This window comes from Empidonax traillii, unplaced genomic scaffold (genome assembly GCF_003031625.1).
Source record: "Empidonax traillii isolate 1590-97213 ecotype Southwest subspecies unplaced genomic scaffold, ASM303162v1 scaffold535:size1322822, whole genome shotgun sequence".
Taxonomy (NCBI): Eukaryota; Metazoa; Chordata; class Aves; order Passeriformes; family Tyrannidae; genus Empidonax; species Empidonax traillii.
In genome coordinates this window covers 88,539-108,754 of record NW_020955728.1, presented here as the reverse complement: position 1 = coordinate 108,754, position 20,216 = coordinate 88,539, and the positions used below count along the sequence as shown (strand labels likewise).

Here is a 20,216-nt window from a genome sequence, read left to right as displayed (position 1 = left end):
CCATATTAATAACAAAGCAGACATTGTTAGTTTGAGCTCTAGTACCCTCTTGGATTTTTTTTTGCTCTGTTTTGTTGTGTTTTAATAATGTCCTTGATTGTATCTTGCCAGGCTGAAATTAGGAGGGAGAGAGAGAGATGATCATCTCATTGCTAAAATACAAGTTCCATCCTCTTTGAGATTAACTAAAAATAGTTAGGGGTTTTGCTTTGCAGCTTATATAAACTCAAGCAGCGACTGTACTAATTCCATGAAGTAAATTTAATAGCATTATAGCTGTAGTGCAAGAGGGTGGTGTATTACCCTGAAAAGGCATACATGCTGTATTAAGTATTGTAAACTCCTCCAAATTCAAACGAGAATACACATGTCCAGTTGCTCCTGCTGAGAAGGTTAATTCGCTCCTAAAATGGATAAATAAGTCAGAGAAATAAGGAGGGCAAATTCTCCCGTTTGCCTCTGCCCCTAAGCCTCTGACAAAACACATGTCAGTTTTAGCTTGAAAATACCTGAAAATGGAATTCGTTTCCGATCGTGTTCCCCAGTAGGGGACAGTGCTGTGTACAATACGTTCGAGCATATGGGGATCTGGAGAGCAAATAAACAGTCTTTGAACTGTAAGTGAAAGGGCATTTTAGCTGTGTCAAAGAAAAAACAGCCAGTTTTACATAAAATTAAGGCTTAAGTGAACATATGGCATAGTTTCCTTTTGCCTTTCCAAAAAACATTATGCTGATTATATTCCTTCAATTGTCCAATCTGGCATCTTCTACTCAGCCTCCATAAGCTGTCCCACTGTTCTGTAAATACAATCTAGGGCTGCACTAAGCAGATTTTGCACATTATAATAAAAACTTTCTGATAATACAATAAAATTTAATAAACTCTAATGCTTAATTTCATTAGAGGTTTAGTTTTCCTGGGTGCACAGATTTTCAGTGTTTCATTTACTTGATATTGTCATTGAGTAGAAATGTCGGTAGCCTAACATACCAAAAAAGCCAAGACCAAACAGAAAAAAAAGGAAATCCCAACCCAAAAGCCCCAAGCCCTTAAGGCATGAACTGAGGTTAAGGCAGTTGTACCAAAACCCAAGAATTTCTGTGTAAACCCATGATTACTGCAAAGTGGTACTACATTACTTTTAAGACGATAACTACACCAATTTCTGTAAGCTCCATTTGTCTGAGATAAACTAACCTCCTCATAAATCATTACTCATTATCTAAGTGCCTCCCTTCATTTTCAACTTGTCCAATTGCAAACATTCCTGTAACAAACATTTGTAAAACTTAATTTCCAAATCTTGACAGGTAAGTGTCCAGACTTGAAACAGTTGAATTGGGTTGGTGTGGAAGTAGCCTGGGAGATTTTTCTGGACCCTGACTGATAGTTTGAGTGCAACAAAGGCGCAGGATTGAAAATTGGGTTCTATTGATTCTAATTAGGGAAACATTAAATAAGATTTACTTAGAAACAGTGCTCATGGGTATTCAATTTCCTGAGTGATGGAGTTTTCTAACTACATTCAGAATTTTCCTATGTTCTATGCATGAGCCAATACATGTAGTTTTTTCCCTTTACAGTGAAAGAACAGGTATTTGGAGGAACTTCTCTACACTTACTTCTGATCTCTATTGTATTTTCCAGCTTCACCATGTAATCTAGTGGCCTGCCTGTAGATCTTATCAATTACAAAATTAATAATAAAAAAAAAAATTTTGTGAATCCTGAATCAAAATATACAATATTCCTGAATCATTTAGACAATGCCATTGGTGAGGAACCTTATACAAAAATGGAAGAGGTTCTTTGGCCATTTCTTTTTTTTCTTTGGAAAAAAGTCCCAGAACTTGGGGTTGAGAGGGCATACATTTACACCTGGTTAAAACCCCACAAAGCTCAAGTCCTCAGCTACGTATAGTTGGATGTTAAGAAACTCTGTAATTCATTTATTCTACTTTTCAAACCATGTAAAAAATATTGGAATTTTGGAAGAAGTGATATTAACTTTTCTAACTCCCATGTTTTCTGTGTGAAATTGAAAAGGATATGAAGATACTGTTTAAAGAATTAAAAAAATGTCCGAAGGCTGTTTGCCAATATAAGTTAAAACTACCATCTGTCATCTTTAAATAAGAATAGAATTCTTCATTAATCACTCTGATAATCAGTAGAATATTGAGATCAAGAATTGCTCAGTTGGCGTAGTTCCTATAGTTCATATAAAGCATGAATGTATCCCCTTGTAATAAAACATACTCAATGTGATGGTTTCCAGTTGGCTCTTGCACTTATTACATGAAGGACTAACATATATCACAACTTCTGACACACGAATTTGGAATAAGGCAAAAATTGTCAAGACAGTAGATCAGAATCAAGGAGTCTCTGTCACAAAAGAGCAGTAAAGTATCAGAAATCTGAATCAAGTGAGTATGTTATGGAAATATGTCATGGTCTAGTAGGAATCCCCTCTGACACTGCTGGGCAAGTCACATCCCAGTCAGCTTCCACTGCAAAAGGACAGTGTGGTCCATCCTGTGACTTTTATGCAGATGGGGAAAATTCTACTAGTTCTGGCAGCTTTCTCTCCAGTCAGAAAATACTTGGCATCTTCTCATGGTAGAATCCCATTTACATCAGGCCCCATAACTCTTTATCCCACTGAAGGGAACAGATTTGTGTAAAATCAGTGAAAGGTGCCATTTGGGCTTTAAATTGTGATGGTGCATTTGAGGTCAAAAGATGTGCCTACCATGAAAAATAAAATGTAACTATATTGGGAAGTATAATAATGTATCCTGTATTAGGAGGCTTAATGAATTAGTCTGTTTTTCCATTTTTCAGTTCTGCCTTCTCAGAGTAATAAATCAGGCTCCTGTATAGAGATAAAATATTTCCATTGTGCCTTCACATGGATATAGTGCTTATTTTATGTTTATCCTACTTATAGAACAGCAACACTGTATTGTAAATCCTCCAGGCTCTACTCCTCTTTTTTCTTCTCTACACTCTTCCATATAACTTAATTGATTATTCCAAATAGATTTCACAACTCATCTGGATGAAAAAGTAAATATTACACACATGAATGAAAATGCTACATAGATAAAAATAAGCAGTATGTGACTATGATAAAGTATCATTCTTTGCACAAAACGAGTTTTCTGAAGTAAAGTTTGCATACTTTTATGTTTCACACTGTTCTCATTGATTTTATGGTTATTCCTGTTTGAAAATGAAAGGAGATCATTAGGGTATTTTTGCACTTAAAGAAGCTAATTGTATACTTGATTGTAAGTTTCTGTCTTTCACTGAACATCAAGTTCATGTAAGACAACACCCCATTTTTCTTACAGCATACGCCCCAAGGAATACAGATTCATTCTTAACATCCAACAGGCAGGATACCTTAATTTAAGATATTTGAGATAATGAGTGCTGAGAAAGTCCTGAGATCAGTTTTGTGGCTTTAGTTTAACAGCAACATCTAATAGAAACAATGGTAATGAAGTTGCTGACAGAAGGTGCAGATTTCAGTGACTAATTGCTTATGGTAGTTACTCGCTCAAGAAATACACTTTCCTTTGGGAATGGGAGGTGTCACAGGCAGTTACAGGCAGGCAAAACTTTTCTATTTGCACAGTCCAAAGTATATTATAATGCATGAATCGTTTCCTATAAAGTTTGTACTTCTGTAATAGAAGGTAATCATGTGTTTCTGTGTTCCATTAAATTTACTGTACTAAGAACATACATGTCTGTCTGGCTTGATAAACACTGTTAATGGATCAGATTTGTTTGTGCTGTAACCACTTGTAGAAGCCTATGAAGTTACGATAAGATGTAATTAGGTCGAGTGTTTTAAGACAAAGTCTTGTGGACTTTTAAATCTGAGCCATCTGTTTGAAATGTGGAATGATACTACTGGTGATCTTGTATTATTCTGGACCATTTTTACAGATAACAAGATTGTCTCCCATTTGCTGGTGGCTGAACCAGAGAAGATCTATGCTATGCCTGACCCCACTGTTCCAGACAGTGACATCAAAGCACTTACCACTCTTTGTGACCTGGCAGACAGAGAACTGGTGGTGATCATTGGATGGGCTAAGCATATTCCAGGTACATACAGTATTTATTGTAAACAGATAACATACAGAAATCATTGCATGGGTTATTCTCTTCTGGAAAAAATACTAATTTTTCTCTCCCTACAGTGCATGAAGTTTTCTTAAGGTTCCAGTTTATTCACCTAGAACATGGGTTAGATAATAACATATGTGACCTTGGAAGTTAGTAGTATTCTTGCAGTGAGTGCTACTAAATTTTACATACTACTCAGTGAATTAAATTTTTTTCATGTATTGCTTTTACAAAGATAAACTTACCTCGCTGTCCAGAGCATCAGCCCGGTATGAAGGGTAGTGCAAGTCCTTTCCCCTGTAGCCATCAGTAATTCAGCATTACTTGAATTTAAGTCTGTCTGCTCTGTAACATAAATGCAGCACTACCTTTTACTGACCAGAGGAGGTGAAAAAAATCAGTTATATTTGGGCCAGGCACAGAGGAATTGTTCTCTTCATTGATTGAACTAGAGTGAGAACGGAATTGTACCAGCAGTTCTGTAGAAAGTACTGAATTGTACCAAAAAGTCTCCTCTTACAACTCAGTATTTCCTTGGTCTGCAAGAAATGGACTGCAGTCTACTTTACGTTAATGCATTGATACTGTAAAAGCTGACTGGCACTCTTATTAGCAAGAAAAATGGGGGTCATCAAAAGCAGTTTCTCAGAAGATTAGCGATTCCTTCAGATAACAATTCAGGTATATTTTTCCCCCCAGTGCTGAGGTGTTTGTTCTTGCTCTGTGAGCTAGCAGACAAACTCAGAGAAGTCTCCAGGGTTCTCAGTCTATCACCTTTCACAAACAGTAAAGTCACAGAAAAAAAGGCCAGCTTTCTTTATTGTTTCTTAAGGTATTTTTCTAGTCCAGTAGATGAGTGAGCATGTTGGTGTGTTTTTGTCAGCTCATTAGTTTTCTAATTTTGATAGTGGAGCCTTATTAAGCATGAGACTGGATAACCTTTAATTCCTCAGAATAATACGTCACTCTCATTTTAGATGTGATTTTGCGATACTTTAATAGTAGAATAAATAATCCAGTTGTTTGTTTATCGAAGTTAGATATATTTTATTTCTTATTTCAAAGCCAATCACAAAGAAATATTCTTGCTGTTTCTTGGGGTTTTTTTTTTAACCCCTTGTACTAACCAGTTCTTCTGGGTCATCTTTGATAAATATGAATGCAATAAATATATAAACACAATAAGGGAATAATAGTAATTTGTACATTTATGGAGTATTATTTTATTTTGGATGAAAGACAACAACCTGCAGGCTCTAAAATAGTGAATATGCGACTTGAGATTTAGTCACTCTCTGTTGCCACAAATGGTGTATAGACAAGCTCTTGTATCACAAGCGATGTTTTTCTGGTACAGTTAACTTATTTCTGTCTCCTTAAACTAGTTTGTCTTTATGCTTTGAATGCTACAGTAATTTCTTTAATCAAATTGATGGAAGTCCCTTTCCCAGCCCACACTGAAACCAATTTATTGGTCATGATACGCCGGCTATGTTGCTAACAGTCGTAACGAACTGTCAGGCAATATCGCAGTGGAGCTAATTTGAAGTCATTAGGTGTGCAGCGTTCAGGCAACAATTTGTTACAGTGGTTAGGAACACAGCTGACATTTCTGAATGGCTTTGTTCAGAGCAGTTCTAGATGAGCCCAAGCAAATTGTAAACTAATTTAAACATCACTCTATATTATAGTAGCTACTTTGTCTTACACTGCTTGCTAATAAAGCACCCCAAATTAAGTCAGAGTGAGTTAAGTAGGTGAGTTTGAGTTTCATCTTTAGAAGATACTTAGATCACCTTAACCAAAATAGAGTATCTCTCAAAGAAGTCAGTCGTGCTCCATAGCAGTTTCAGGGAAACTTTTGTCAGTTTCATTTGTGATTATGCTGGGGAGCTTTGATTTGGCTGGAGGGATAAGAAGAACAGAGGGATGAGACTGAGCAGCCTTTAAAATGATGGCTTTGGTTAGCGTGGAAAAGGTATTGGATGCTGTAAACTGGCCTTGAAAATTTAAAGTCTGTGACCTAAACCAGTTGAGGAACATTTCTACCATGAGACAGCATTTTAGTACAAAGTAGGTTCAATACTGTACCTGCACTCGTAAAGCCACAGGAGGTAAGTTTACTTACCTGATTCCATTTACAAATGAGAAGGAAAAAAAACCACAAACAAACAAAAAACCAGGAAATTAAGACATTGTTTTTATAAACCTTCAGCTAACAGAGAACAGTGGTAAAATCTGTGCTTGATGTCTGTCATTTGAATGCAAAAATCAAAATGCAAAAGGGCTGGACATGCTAAAGGGCAAGTGATGAGCTTTTGTAGCTTGGTTTTGAATGATGGAGTACTGCTGAACTTGGACTGCCTACGCTCAGCTAATATCTGGCACAAAACAACTTGTAGAAGAGCCTGGAGTGGTGCTAGCTGACTTATTTTCTAAGCTAACAAATGTTTCTATAGGCAGAAACATAACAGAATGGGGAAGAGGGTGCAAATTGCATGAAAGTTCACTTTAGCTTGGCAGACTAAGTAAATCCTTGGTGTAAATCTCTTAGAGTCGATTAATTATACCAGTAGTGAATTTGTGCCTAGCACAGCAAAGCAGCAATCAGCAAATCTTTCTTTACTATAGTGATTTCTTAAGGTTCAGTGTAATTAAAGGCCCTTATATATCAGGTGCTTAATAACTAATAAAGATCTCAACTGTAAAGCATTGCAGTGTAAAATTTGTCTTTGTGGAAAAAGCGAAACAATGTTTTTGCTATTCCAAAAGAAACTCTTTTAATGGGATTATCTATGGAAAGGTAACAATGCAATACACATTCTGCCCTGGCCAACCATTTCCCATCGCAGTCATCAACTAAAAAATGTTTTCAAATTATACAAAGTTCAGGTGCTTTCATAAAATCATTAGTATATTTGTGGTATTGGAAACATTTCAATAGTTGCTTTTATTGAACAAAAAGTCTATACCATCTACAAAAGGAAATATTGAAAGAAAAATATATATGGAAAGCCTTTATCAGTAAATAGAATTAGTCTCCTTGCATTTATAAATCAAATAAATGGAAAGTGTGTTGTTATGAAACATGACCATGTCTTATCTGAAGAAGAAAAAGATCACAATGGCATTAGGAAATGCTTGACTTTAGTTAGGGAGGCGTAAGGGCACAAGAACAGATGATGGTGCCCTAATAGCCCTTTTTAAGAATGACAGGGCCCCGCCATTAGCATCCTTTTATATCCTTGGAAATTGCTCATGCCTCGCTTTTATGGTTCCTATCTGCCTGACTCTTTTTTATTTCTCTTTCAATTTCATCCGCGCTCGGATAAGCGCATGCTAACACAATATGATTGAGCTGTAAAATGGAACGCTGTCGCCTCTAATCTCTTTTATGTAGATATGGAGGTACTTCCACACTCCACTTCATTCTCTCTCCATTGTTGGCCTTTTTAGAATGTGTTGCCGAGTAATGGAGGCTCAGTCAAATATTAGAGCTAGGTTTCACAGGGTGTGATAAGAAGATTATCGGCCCAGCAGTCAGATCTATTGTTGTTCTTTGTGTCAGATTAAAATATTCTGATGTACTGTAACTTCGTTAGTAAAATACTGGAGGTGCTTTGGGAGAGACTGATGCTGCCTCATCTCCTGCCTGATGAGACAAAACTCCTATTAACTGACCTAAATAAACTGTAAATATATTATAAAGACTCTGTAAGGCTTTTATTTTATTTTACTTATTTTATTTCACTTCGTTTCATTTTATTTCAATTTATATCTTCTAAATAAGGGAGCCTTTCTTAATTCAGTATTTTCTGGCGGTTGAGTTTCCTACCCTTTGCACACTGTATTTTGGGAAGTTTCCATTTTATATTGGTTGTGTTATAGTGATTAAACTTTTGCAGTATGGAGTGGCATTCTGCTGATACCTGGTCACGGTATCAGAGTTGTTTAGGCGCGATTCCTGTAATGCAACTCTCTCGCTGACATTCAGCGAAAATGTGCAACGTTCTTTCATATTAAGTGGAGGCGGCAAACATTAAGCTCTTAAAAATGTGCATAACAGGGAGCTAAAGACAAAACGTTCTCTAAAAAATTTGCATGCATGAAAAAACATCAACCAGACCATAGAAATCAACTTTTTTGCACTTAAGATGAAAAATTTGTTTGGAAACAGTAAATCAGACTAATACATCAGAAATAACTAGTTACATTATTTAGTAAAATAAGCCTGCTTGTCTTCAGCTGTGTCCCTGTTTTGTTAGCAGTAACCGTGTTCAAGGAAAGGAATAGTTAGAAATTGATACTGTCACTGGTGCTAGCATAAAAAAAAAAAAAAAAAAAAAAGGAGGGGAGGAAGAATGGTTTTGATGGAGTAAATACAAGAATGTTTTGAATATTTTAGTGCTAATGTTAATTTTTTATGAAACATTGTTGCTCTGGCATACTCTTTGTAAAGGACAATATTTAAGCTTTCCTTTCCAAACCAGCTCTCAGGGGTGTAGTTTAACGTTGTAATACTGAACGAGAACATGACATGCTTCAGAATTGTCATTTCTAAAATGCCCTTTTCTCATCATCTGGTTCAGAAGTACCACCCCATGTAGGTAAAAGTATAGAAGAAAAGTTGACCATAGTCACTTTTGGAAAGCTTAATGTTTAGGAAATCATGAGCACTTACACATAAGGTATGTCCATGCAGATAGGAATTAGGTGCTTGTTCTCATGCACGTTGTTGTTTATTAGTATGTGTTTAAATACCAGAGAAAAAGTCAGAATGTTTTTATGGTCATACCTGAAATCATATGTTGCAGCTACCTAGTGTATATAATAACATACTGTGCAGCCAGAGCCAGCATCCTGTTTATGCCCAGATCTTTCTCTGTATGGTTACTGGGGCAGCTAATACAGAATCTCAGCTTTGGAAGGGAAATATGTGTCTTCCTGTATGTCTGTACCACGCTGCTTGCTGCTGTAAAATTTGTTCTTCCTGCTGAGGTTGAGGCCTTCTCTAGTCTCTTGTGGTGCCAGCTGAATTTAGGACTACCTCAGACATGGGGAGGGCTCCTGCAGCTTTCCAAGAGCACCCCATCACAGGGTGCCTGTCCCTCCACAGACAGGTAGACATGTAAATGTGGTGTTTACTGCTCATGTAAGGTGGAATGGAGCGTGAGTTGTTAGGTGCTAAGAGGTTGGTAGTCATAATAACTTGAGCCTCCTGGGGAATCAGGACATCCTGCCCTTTATCAATGTGCTGACTGGGATACTTTATCAAAAGCCCTGTATCTGCTCTTCTTTTAACTCCTTCTACAAACATGCACTAAGTACGGAGACCAGAATTGCTCTTCCTATGATGAAAATGTTCTTGAACTCACAACTTGTGTGATGTGATCTAAGGCAGGCCGTTCCCTGGGCCTTAAGGGTAGAGATTCCTGCCAAAAGGTTTCTCCAAAACTAATGACTTCCTTGACCTCTGTGACTGAATTGTACAATATGGGAAATCAGCAATTGGCTGCCAGTTTTATTTTTGAGCATTAGTGTGGATAGACCACCCGACACTACCAGTGTTTAGACCACCATGTTGAGTCAAGCTTCTCTAAGCAGAACAGAATAGCAGTGTGCCTAAAATGCCAGCAGTTCACCCAACCTGTCACTTGGAGTGGAAGGAATGGTGGCAATTTTCATTTCCTCATTTTTTGAAAGTAGTATCACAGAGAAGGTTTAAGTGATTTTGCCAGACAGGGAGGAAGATGTAGGATTTCAAGGATAATGCATGAATAAACGTGTCCACAAGTCTTCAAGCCTTTTCAAAACAAAACAACTAGTAGTGGTAAAAGGTAGTAACCAAAAGATCTGTTTGTCTATTTTGAAATTATTTAATATATCCACCTGAGATATGGTGGTGGGCTATTCCTCATGGATCTGTAACTGAAGTCAGTGGCAAAATTTCACCTGATTTCAGTACAGAAGAGTAGCAGGTCTTGCGTGTGACTAGAGATGCACACAACTCTTAGTGTGTTTCCTAGTCAGAAAACACTGGTTCCAGTTCAGGACTGAGAGAGGCAGCAATGGAGAGGTGAGGAGGTTTCTATTACTGCTAGACAGAGATGTCCTGGGGTAAAAAGAGCACTTTAGTTTCCAGGTTAGTTTCCACTTCTGACATTTTTTACATGCATTAAATTAACTGAGGGGGGGAAAAATAATCTCAAACATATAAACATCTCATCACATGAAATTATACATAAATGTAAAATAAATCTGTAGTAAAACGCTAAAAAGCACAAGAAAATCTTGCTAGTTATGACTTTAAAGTCCTTCTCTATTAATTGAAAAAGCTTGTTTAAGACTAATCATCAACAAAAGCATAAGAAAGCAAAAAACTGGAATTAATAGGTAACAAAAGAACTTGGCTCAATTCTTATGTTTTAACATTGTAGGATTTTTTAGAAAAAATTCCTTTGCTTAAATTCTTTTCTCTCTAAATCAGAAATAAACGGTGACTTTATGTCTCTATTAAGCTCACCTTTTATTCATATAAAATACTTGCTTTTTCCTTCTAAGTGACTGTCTCCTTTTAGTTTGGTTGGTTGGTTTGGGGGTTTTTGTTTGGGTTTTTCGATTATTTTTTATTTTTTAAAACAGTCCTCTCACTCCACTCATGCCCCCAACATTCACACTATCTGGCTGTTGCACTTTTTTTTTTTTTCCCAGTGTCCCCCTTTATCTGCCTCAACCAATCTCCAAATGAATGCATGTCTATCATGGCCTTAGCTTTGACACTCTGGATATATTGATTAATAGTTGCCCTAAGCTCCTTTTAGCAAATCAAATTTTCACTTTTAGCAAGGATTTCGCCTCTGATTTATTCAGCAAAGTGAAATGCACTAAATTGACTTTGACATTCAGGGAAAATGGCTGAAAAACAAAGAGGGGAGGAAAGAGATATAAATTGTGTGGCAGCTGGAGACTTCAAGCATAAAAGAGGCAGTTTTCTATAGAATATCACTGGTTAATTTGGAAACACGCATTTAAACAGCAGTACAAATTATTTTCTTAAAATTAGATGTTTTTAGGATTTGGGATATAATAAGGTTTACTTAGTAAAGTGCAATATATTCAACCCAAATTCATCACTTGCTAATCATGGTGCAAGTGTGGGATCCACTTTTGTTGCCACTAATAATTATTATGTTAAACGAGAGACAAAGAGGTTTCTGAGTAGTTTTATAATGAGGTGCTAAATTGGTAAATATCTTCCTACGGTTGCATTATGTTGTTCACTCTTTTGGCCCTTTAAAAATAAGAAATGATTAATAAAAAGAGAGCAAATCAACAATAATGAATGCCAGTGCTTTTCATTTTCTTTCTGTAAATAAAAATGGCTATTATTTGAGTCTTAAATGCAAAAGTATAAAAAGATGTAGCAGCCATTTGCTATTACTCTTCTAGCAAAATCAAGAGTGTTACATTACCCTGGGTGACTTGTAAACTGACTTACAGAGCCTGCTTTCTTGCTTGTAAGTGTTGTATCACTGCAGTACCAGGAGGCTGAAAATGCCCCTTTGCATATTTGCAAGTGTTTGAGTGCACTGCTAAATAGAATAAAGGGAAGGGAAAAGAATGAAAAAAATTATTAACCTGTTCCATTAGCACTTCTGGATGTTGTTGAGGGGAGGATGTACAAAAATGCAAAGTAAAAAATGCAGGAAATGGTTTGGTCTTGTTCGGTGATCAGACATTACAACAAAAAATAATAAAAAAAAATGCGTATGGTAGTTTGCTCAGTTAATCTATAGAGACAGACCAGGAGCCTTTGCTAGGATCAGTTGTCATGGGTGTACAAGTCAAATGTGCTGTGCCAGCCTCTGTTGTTTAAGGATCTGGCCCTGAAGGGATAAATCTCCATCAGTAGTCAGTGTATCAGTGGGAGCTGAGAGTTTCCTTTGTCCCCTGTGTGTACTCACCACCTCAGGACTCTGCTGCAGTGTGCAGAATCGAGCTTTAAGCAAGTATTTCCACTCAGAGGACAACAATACTCACCTTTGTACCCACTCCTTGTGTGACAAACAGGTTTACTAGATTAGGTCTGTGTAAATTGCAGATGACTCAGTAGCAGTTTTCCTTCTTCTGAGCCAACAAGGAATTAATCTCATTACCAGAGGGTAAGAAGTCTAAATGTATCTTAACCTTTTTAATTTTACTGTAATCTCCGTTCTCCTTTTTTTTTTTTTTTTTTTTTTTTTGTAAGCAAGCTGGATGTAAGGCTTCAGTAATAATGGCTTTGTGCAAGTGGGACAGCATCTGGAGTGCCATACAGGAGATAGCTGGGCACATTAGATTTTCAGGCATGTGACCTCTTTAAAGTCATTCCATCACCACCCCCATAATTTAGCGCAACTGCCGACCTTGTTAAAAGGCTGCCAGTTAAGAGCATATTGTATGAAAGAATTTGAACTTCTGAAATAGTCTTTAAGGGGGTGTCCTTTCCCAAACTTCCCCTAAGTGTACAGTTCTTACATCAAGGAAGGTCAGCTTCTTAAAAGCAGCACCTGGCTGCAAGGTAGGAAGAGCCTTGCTCAGAAACACAGTAAGAAAGTTGGAAGGAATCTTGGCATTGTTCCTGAAGTGAGGACTTTGCAGAAGAGGCAAATGCAGCAGAACTGATGTATTTATAGGACTCCTCTAGAAAAATAAAGTGTTTTTTTTCAACCAGATTCACAGTGTAAAGAAGATCCAAACAAAGAGTGATTTGGCAGTTTTAAAATTCCAGAAGGCTCTGTTGGAGATAAGATAATCAATGTTACATGTCATTTAGGTTGGCGTGTGAAGGGATCATAGTAGACACTGGAAATGCAGAAGTAAAATTAGAGCAACATAGCCCTCTTATGGTAGCTATTTAGGCTGTTTTAAACTAAACATCTGACTTACTCATCTAACTTGGCCTCCAACAAAAATATATTTACCTTGTTCTGGGTGGGGAAGAAAAGAGCACCTTTTCAGTCATACTTGTTGGTATGTAAATCCAGGATGGGATTTTCCCCCTCCCAAGAGGAAGGGGGAAAAGAGCCAGTTACTCAGATTGGATTTACAGCAGACAGGTCTCCACCTGTATGACTGGGTCAGACACACAGGATGGTCTAGTTTCCTAAACTCAGCTGAGACCAGTTAAATACTGTAATTCTGAGAATGCCTCTACTTTCTCTCTGGATAAGTTCGGCTTCACACCTGCTTAACCTACATTAGAATAGGATTAATTACCTGAATTGCAATGCCCCCTTAGCCAGTCAGCACGTTTCTGGCAGGGCACATGGTGACCTGGGCCTGGTTATATATAGTGTGTAGATAACAGGGGAGCACCTGGGTTGTAATGGCAAGGCTCAGCCCAGCCTGATAAAAGAATCAGCAGTTTTTAAAAAGAGTCTGTAGTAATCGCCTTCTGCATCAGCTGGATCATACAAGAGCTTTATGAACTTATGTCTTCATTGGTAGTAAGCTGTTTTATTGGGCAATGCTCAATTTATGCACATACGTTATAGGCATGTATGTGTGTTGAGAAAGAATCCCAAGAAACACAGAATCTAAAACATGCAGTATTCAGTTTCTTAGATGGAGCACTTATTCAACTGTAACTTTTTAAGTCAGGGTTCCATGTTATTTAATTCATCATCTCCAAGTTTTATCCTGTATAGCAGGCAGAAATATTTGGGTAATTTTTTATGCAAGAAAAGAAACACACAATCTTCCTTTAATTTGAAAACACATTCCATAATGACAAAGTTCTCTGACAGTATATTGGTCTGCCCAAGAGTCTGGTGCCCCAGACTCCTGAGGCACATATTATAGATGAGTGGAAATTTCACAGTATAGCTCTGACCCTTCTCCCAAGATGTTTTGTTCTGCCATGTTGTGCACCATCAGTTTCAATCAGCTGCATTAACAGTTGAGATGAAATCAAATATTGAAATGAGACCCAACTACAGATGCAGAAGGCTCTGAGTTCAGTGGAAATGGCACTTGCAGGGTAGAGTCAGCAAGCTTACCAAGTCCTGACATGTTATGCATGAGAACACTAGAGCAAAGAGTTGTGATGAGGGCGTAGAAGAGGCGGGGGCAGTCTGCAGTTTCCGTGCATCCAGCTGTTGGAGAGATTAAAGGGGGACAGTTTAGCAGATAATGACTGCTGCTCATAGGTTTGTTCTAAGAAGAGGTTGCACTTCTTAGCATAACTATATCATGACACTAGCAGGCTATAGGGTATTTCTAGACAGAGATTTTCTTCTAACTATTTTAGCATCATGCCTGCATTAATGAACAGGCATTAGGCTCCAGACTTGCTACAATTCAAGCTATATGTGGTAGCATATGAAAGTTACTGTGACCCTTATGTCTTTCATTAATTAACGGTGCTTGCAGTGAGAAGAGTTTAGTCCTTTCCCATATCATTCTCTTGTAGAAAGCCATTCTGCTCTGTGATCTGTTCTTCACTTTTCACTAGTTTGAGGTTTCCCAGGAATAAATTTAACTGTTGCATGGATTCCGGGAACAGGTTGTTTAGTGTCAGTGAATCTTCAGCTAAGCATATAACGTGCAAAACGCATCCAGATGATCTTCATTCGGTGAAATCGATAGAGTTATTTTGAAGAGTTTTTTCACGTTTTGACTTAATTGGACACTTTCCAGACACCATTAATGACTTGTGCTGAATGCTTTGCCTGATATATTCAACCCAAATTTGGAGTTTGCAGTGTTCGCAGAATTGTGCCTGGCACTCCAGTGGTGATGAGTAATTTGTACTGTGTCCTGTAATCCTCATCTATGAAGCACACTGTGGACTCTGTAATGGAAAGTTCACTGGGAAACAGGGTGCTTCAGACAGGCACCAGGCAGGCTAGTAGAGTTGGGGACAAGCAGTGCACGTGCTGCACAGGATTATTCCTGTCTCCTTTGAAGCATAAACCTACAGAGGGCAGTGTCTGACAAGAGGCTTCGATGGGCCTTTCAGGAGATAAGTCAGGAGACAAGAGGATGTTTTCATGGAATATTTGCATGTTCATAACTGCAATCAGCCAGCATCAATGATAAACATACAATCTTTCAGAGAACCTGCTTGGAGGGGAAAAAAAAAACCATCTAAAAAGAGCTTGTGATGGGAAGACAGGAACACAGGCTGCCATGGGGCTTCCAGTGCTTCAGCCAACACAGATGAGCTAGAATTTGCCATTGATAGCTACACCGGCAAGCGTACTGTCTCTGTGGTAGAAAGTGGTAGCTATTTATATACTGAATGGCAATACTAAACAATTTAGGAGAAGCAGTGAAGTGTGTCCTATCCAATTAAAAATGTAGTGAGAATTTTAGGTAGGCAAAATGTAATTATTTAATTGGAGTTTGACCGGGATGCTTTTCCGCTGTTAAAATAAGTATAAATTACATGAGCTATAAAACTTTAAATTATGAAAATATTTTGAGGTCTTTGAGCATGGTAATTGGAGCTATATATTCAACTTTGTTTTTATCCTGACACTTCATAATGGCTGTTCCCTAAAGCAACCTTTTTTTTACATTATCGAATATCCCTTAGTGAAGCAAATTAGCAATCAGTCTGGATAATATTTAAGTAGTACAATCACATTATTTACACAGGCACTTCCATTGTGCAGAGTTCTCTGTGTTCCCAGATATTTGTAGGATCACTTCCTCAGCTGTCAACATTCACGCTTGAACCTCTCTCTTTAGTAAAGCTCTATATGAAAATCCATTTAGGCCAATAGAAAGACTTGCCTTGATTTCACTGTGCTTTGGGTCAATCCCTAAATATGCAGGTCACAATCTGAAACCTGTATGGACCTCAGTGCTTTCCTATTTGCCTTCTGCTTGAATTAACACTTTTGTTTAAATGGGGGAGGATGACTTGGTGCAATTCCTTGCACAAAGCTTTTTTTTTTTTTAATCATTATTAGTGAGAAAGAGAATCCTACTATGGGGAATTAGGGTCATTTACTGTAAGCAGAATAAGAGTCTGCTCTTATCTAGAACCATATTTCAGTGCTTACAGGAACATCAGCATCTGGCCAGAATGATAGAATGTTTGCTGTGAAATATTTTATATAAGTGTTTATATTATCAATATGGTGCAGATAAAAATTTACAGAAACACTGCATTTAGTATCTGGAATAATTTTAAAACATCATCCAGCATACTTCTGGAAATAGGTTTTCTGGTGCTTTGGCTACAGTCAGTGATTCCAATTGCTTGAATCGTATTGTCCAAAATACACTCCCCAATTAACTTCTCCAACTTCTCATCAGGTTGAGGAATTACAGGTATTTATTCTGTAACTTTGGTGCCAATGGGGAGTGTTCTCCTGGGGTTCTCTAAATTAGAATGGCTTATCTTATGCAGTCGTTTTTCCCCTCATTCAGTAAAGGCTTTTTTGTCATAGAGTTTTGCTCTTTGGCTTTTTACTCACTGCTTTTTAGGGTTTGAACACACAGGAAGTCATATCCTGGTACTCCCATTGATACATTTGTAGAGTGCTGAGGTACAGGCTCCATGTTATATCCATACTTGGCTCGTTATCCTCTTATCAAGCTCTTTGCATCCCTTTGTTTATTTGAGGAGACAGGAAGACTGTGTGAAGGCTGCTTAGTCAGGGATATCAGCGTTGTTGGCAGGGGAGTGATTGCCAGTTGAAAAACAAGGCATTATTGCTCATTTTTTCCCTCTTATTAGTTTGATTACATTTGCAAATCAAATCAATCCATCAGACATGATCAGGCCTCGTCCGCATTTTAAGGAATAGTAATCTCCGTCTAATAAGATGCAAATGTGTCACATCGGTAAGTAACCAATAAATCATCGTCTTGTCTTTGGCAATCATTAAATATCAGAACCAACAGTCAATTTTTAGTATTTTCAATTTGCGATATGCCGCTGGAATATAAAGATAGATGGACGTAATTACACAAACCAAACACTATTTCAGTTCATTCCAGACAGCAAATTTAGTGGAAGGTATAACTGGCTTGTCATCACACTACATTATTCCTGGCGGTTCATGCAAAGTTCACAGACAAGCTTCAAATGGACATTGCTTTTTTTACTTCCCTTAACAACGTTCCCACCACCACCACCAAACTTCAGTAAATGACTTGAAATGCTGTAGGACTTCACTTCCATCAGTGCACAAAAAGGCACAGGAAGAGAAACATCCCCCCTTTTCCTGGTGCAGGCACCTTGCGCAGGTATAAGACTGAAGTCCGAAAGTTTCCTAATGCTTGCTACATTCTTCCTCTCTCTTTTTCTTCCTTTCTCTTTAGACATTTTAATCTGAAATTTCAGTTTTGCCTCTGACACAGAGTAACTTTTTCACAATTTTTGCAAGTTACCTCAGTTTTAGTAATTACAGAACATAGTGAAGATAGACAGTGAGAAGGATTGACACATCAGCTTCCCTCTCTCTCTCCTCGTCTTTTTAAAGGAGTGAAAATTCAAATTGTTTTTCTTTCTTTATCTTTTTTTTTTTAAATTGATTTGGGATTTGGAAAAATTGATTGCCTCATGTGCATCCCAGGGATTAATTGATATGTTTATTGTCTGACTCACATCTTGCTTTCCCTTAATGACTTTATTTGTGTACAGCATGGTTTTCAAGAGGGAAAGAGACATAAGCTTATATCCTGGCAGCACTGGTGGCAATATAACCCAAAATCTCATCTTAAACATCAAAGCTTTTATCTGAATATTTTAGACTGATTTCATATTATAGAGTACAGACCCTAAAATTGCAGATCTGCAGGGAGACTGCTAATTTCAACAGGAATTTGGGCCTTCTTACAATGCTGAGTGACATGAGAGAGAGAGAGAGAGTGTGTGTGTGCAAAATACTGTCTCTCTGCTCGACACAAGCAGCTATGCGGAAATAAGAAAAGAGGATTTTGTAGGCTTGTGCTGACTTAATGTAGGTTTCTAGCACACCAAAGCCAGACAGTGGGCTTACTGTGTTTGACCTTAAGAAACTTCTTGCCATGAGCTGTGTGCCCTGGGTGGACCTGCTGCTGCAGCAGCCTGTCAGTTATGTTTGTTTCAGCTAACTTGCTTCGGGAAGCTGAACCTCAGGTGCTTTGGAATGACTTGTGGAGAGATCCTTTAGCCCCCTCTGTGAGAAAAGAGTTTTCACAGTAGCAGTTTGATTTGATTTGGTAAATGAATTAAGTGGAAATTAGAGAAGAGGCTTGCTCGTGAGCACACCTACTTGCTTTGGGTTTCCCCTCGTGTTGAGCTCCTGTTAAGGAGGCAAGAGTGGGGAGAGTGGTTGTGCAAACGTTCACATGTAAGCTCCTGGATAGATACTGTATGTTACTCATTCTTGGTATCAAAACTGTTGTTCTTTGATGAGGGAAAACTGCAAAGAAATACTCGTGCACACAGTGTTGATTCCATGTTCCAGAGATTTAGACAGCTTAAAATATACCATCAATTAACAAATATTTGTTCTTGAAACAAAATATTTTAAAACAAAATTATTACCTGTCTTTATTTTTGTCCTCAAACTCATGTTAATCTCTAGCAGCTTTCTGGAAACAAGATGTTTGTTCCAGATTTAAATGAAGCAACTAAGTAATTTTAGCTCTTGTCCTAACAAAGTTGGAGCTTCCTGGTGCTTTACATTAACATATTCCTGGTTGTTTCATACCTCAGTTGCTAACTGATGCTGCCTATGTCTCTTGCAAAAGTCTCCCCTCTTTTTGTAATCTCCAGAGACTTTGGTGAGTAAAGGCTGCACACAGAGGCCGTGTGCCTAAGAAGCTCAGCACCAGAACCTTATGTTCTGTGTGACTGTTTTACATACTACCATGGTGTGTTTAATTTGCTTTTTCATCAAATCAATAATGGGTCTAATTGAAAAAATTGGCAGAACTACATACAGCCTAACTACCAGTGTCAGTGTTTTCAGGAAATCAGAGATGTTGCACAGCTACACAAGTGACACCTGTGTTAGTGCTGCGCCTCTGTTACCAATGTGTAGAGAAACAAACATTACTCAGGTGCAGCACCTGTACCAATTGATCACTGTGATATCAGAATTAATCACCTGGTATTCAGCTCAGAGAATAAAATTTACATCTTAATATATGACACTTACTCCTGCACATACACACAGGCACTACTAAAAATGACACTACTCCCTCCTGTTTGAAAGTGTGCATCTATTTTCTTAGGCAAGGCCTAGCAATTCTTGTTCCTAATGTTAATTCCAAAACATTTGAGGTGGCTGATTCTATGAAGTCACATCCTTTCAAATGGAAACTCATACAGGACTGTATAATAAAATAGATTTTTGTCCCTGGAGTTGCATGCCTTATATCCTGCCCTCACTCCGACAAGAAAAAGGGATTTTTGAGAATCTTTGGTGCTCTGCAGAAAATAACCCCTGTGAAAATAAATAAATAAGTAAAGTTTGGCACTGAACAAGATTGGCAGGCCTTCACCAAGATGGTCCAGCAATGGTGCAGGTGCATTGGCTAGCAGTGTAGAGAAGCTTGTGTGAGAACAGCACAAAATCATAGCACGTGCTCTCCGTTCCCTACTGACAGGAGTGCTCAGTTATCCCGGCTGCTGCGAACGGAGCCGGGCTTTATGCAGAGTCTGGTCGACGTCCGTGGGGCTGGCAGAAAGATTCAGGCCAGGTGCACCGACTGCAAGATGAGAATTATAAAACACTAATTTTGAAAGAAAGAAATAAGGATTTCGACTTCGCGTTTTGTATAATTGCAGAGCTAGCGGGCTTTTAAAATATGGCAAAGCCTTAGTCATTAGCATAGGGTAATCACCTTTGCTGTTTAAAGACAAAATAATAACAATAGGAAAGGTATTTGTACATTGACACATGGAAATTTAATGCTTTTCAGAGAAATTTTGTGGGGATTTTTTATTATGTGGCTAATTACATATTTACATGTAATAGCACTATCAGAGCCATTACAGTCCATTGGGTAAATAATATGCATTTTAAAAACCATTTATAAATATGTATTTATTTGATGGACCAGAACGGTTTTTTGAA

General features: G+C 37.9%; 1 protein-coding gene across 21 annotated transcripts in view; it reads left to right on the top strand.

Annotated features, from left to right (window-relative positions):
- The window catches only part of ESRRG (estrogen related receptor gamma), a 403,057-nt gene that overhangs the window by 350,061 nt on the left and 32,780 nt on the right, over positions 1 to 20,216 (top strand). For all 21 annotated transcript variants that reach the window (XM_027897314.1, XM_027897329.1, XM_027897327.1 and 18 more), the window contains one exon: positions 3,967 to 4,128. In XM_027897314.1, coding sequence (XP_027753115.1) covers positions 3,967 to 4,128 — 162 coding nt within the window. The remainder of the gene's footprint in view (positions 1 to 3,966; positions 4,129 to 20,216) is intronic.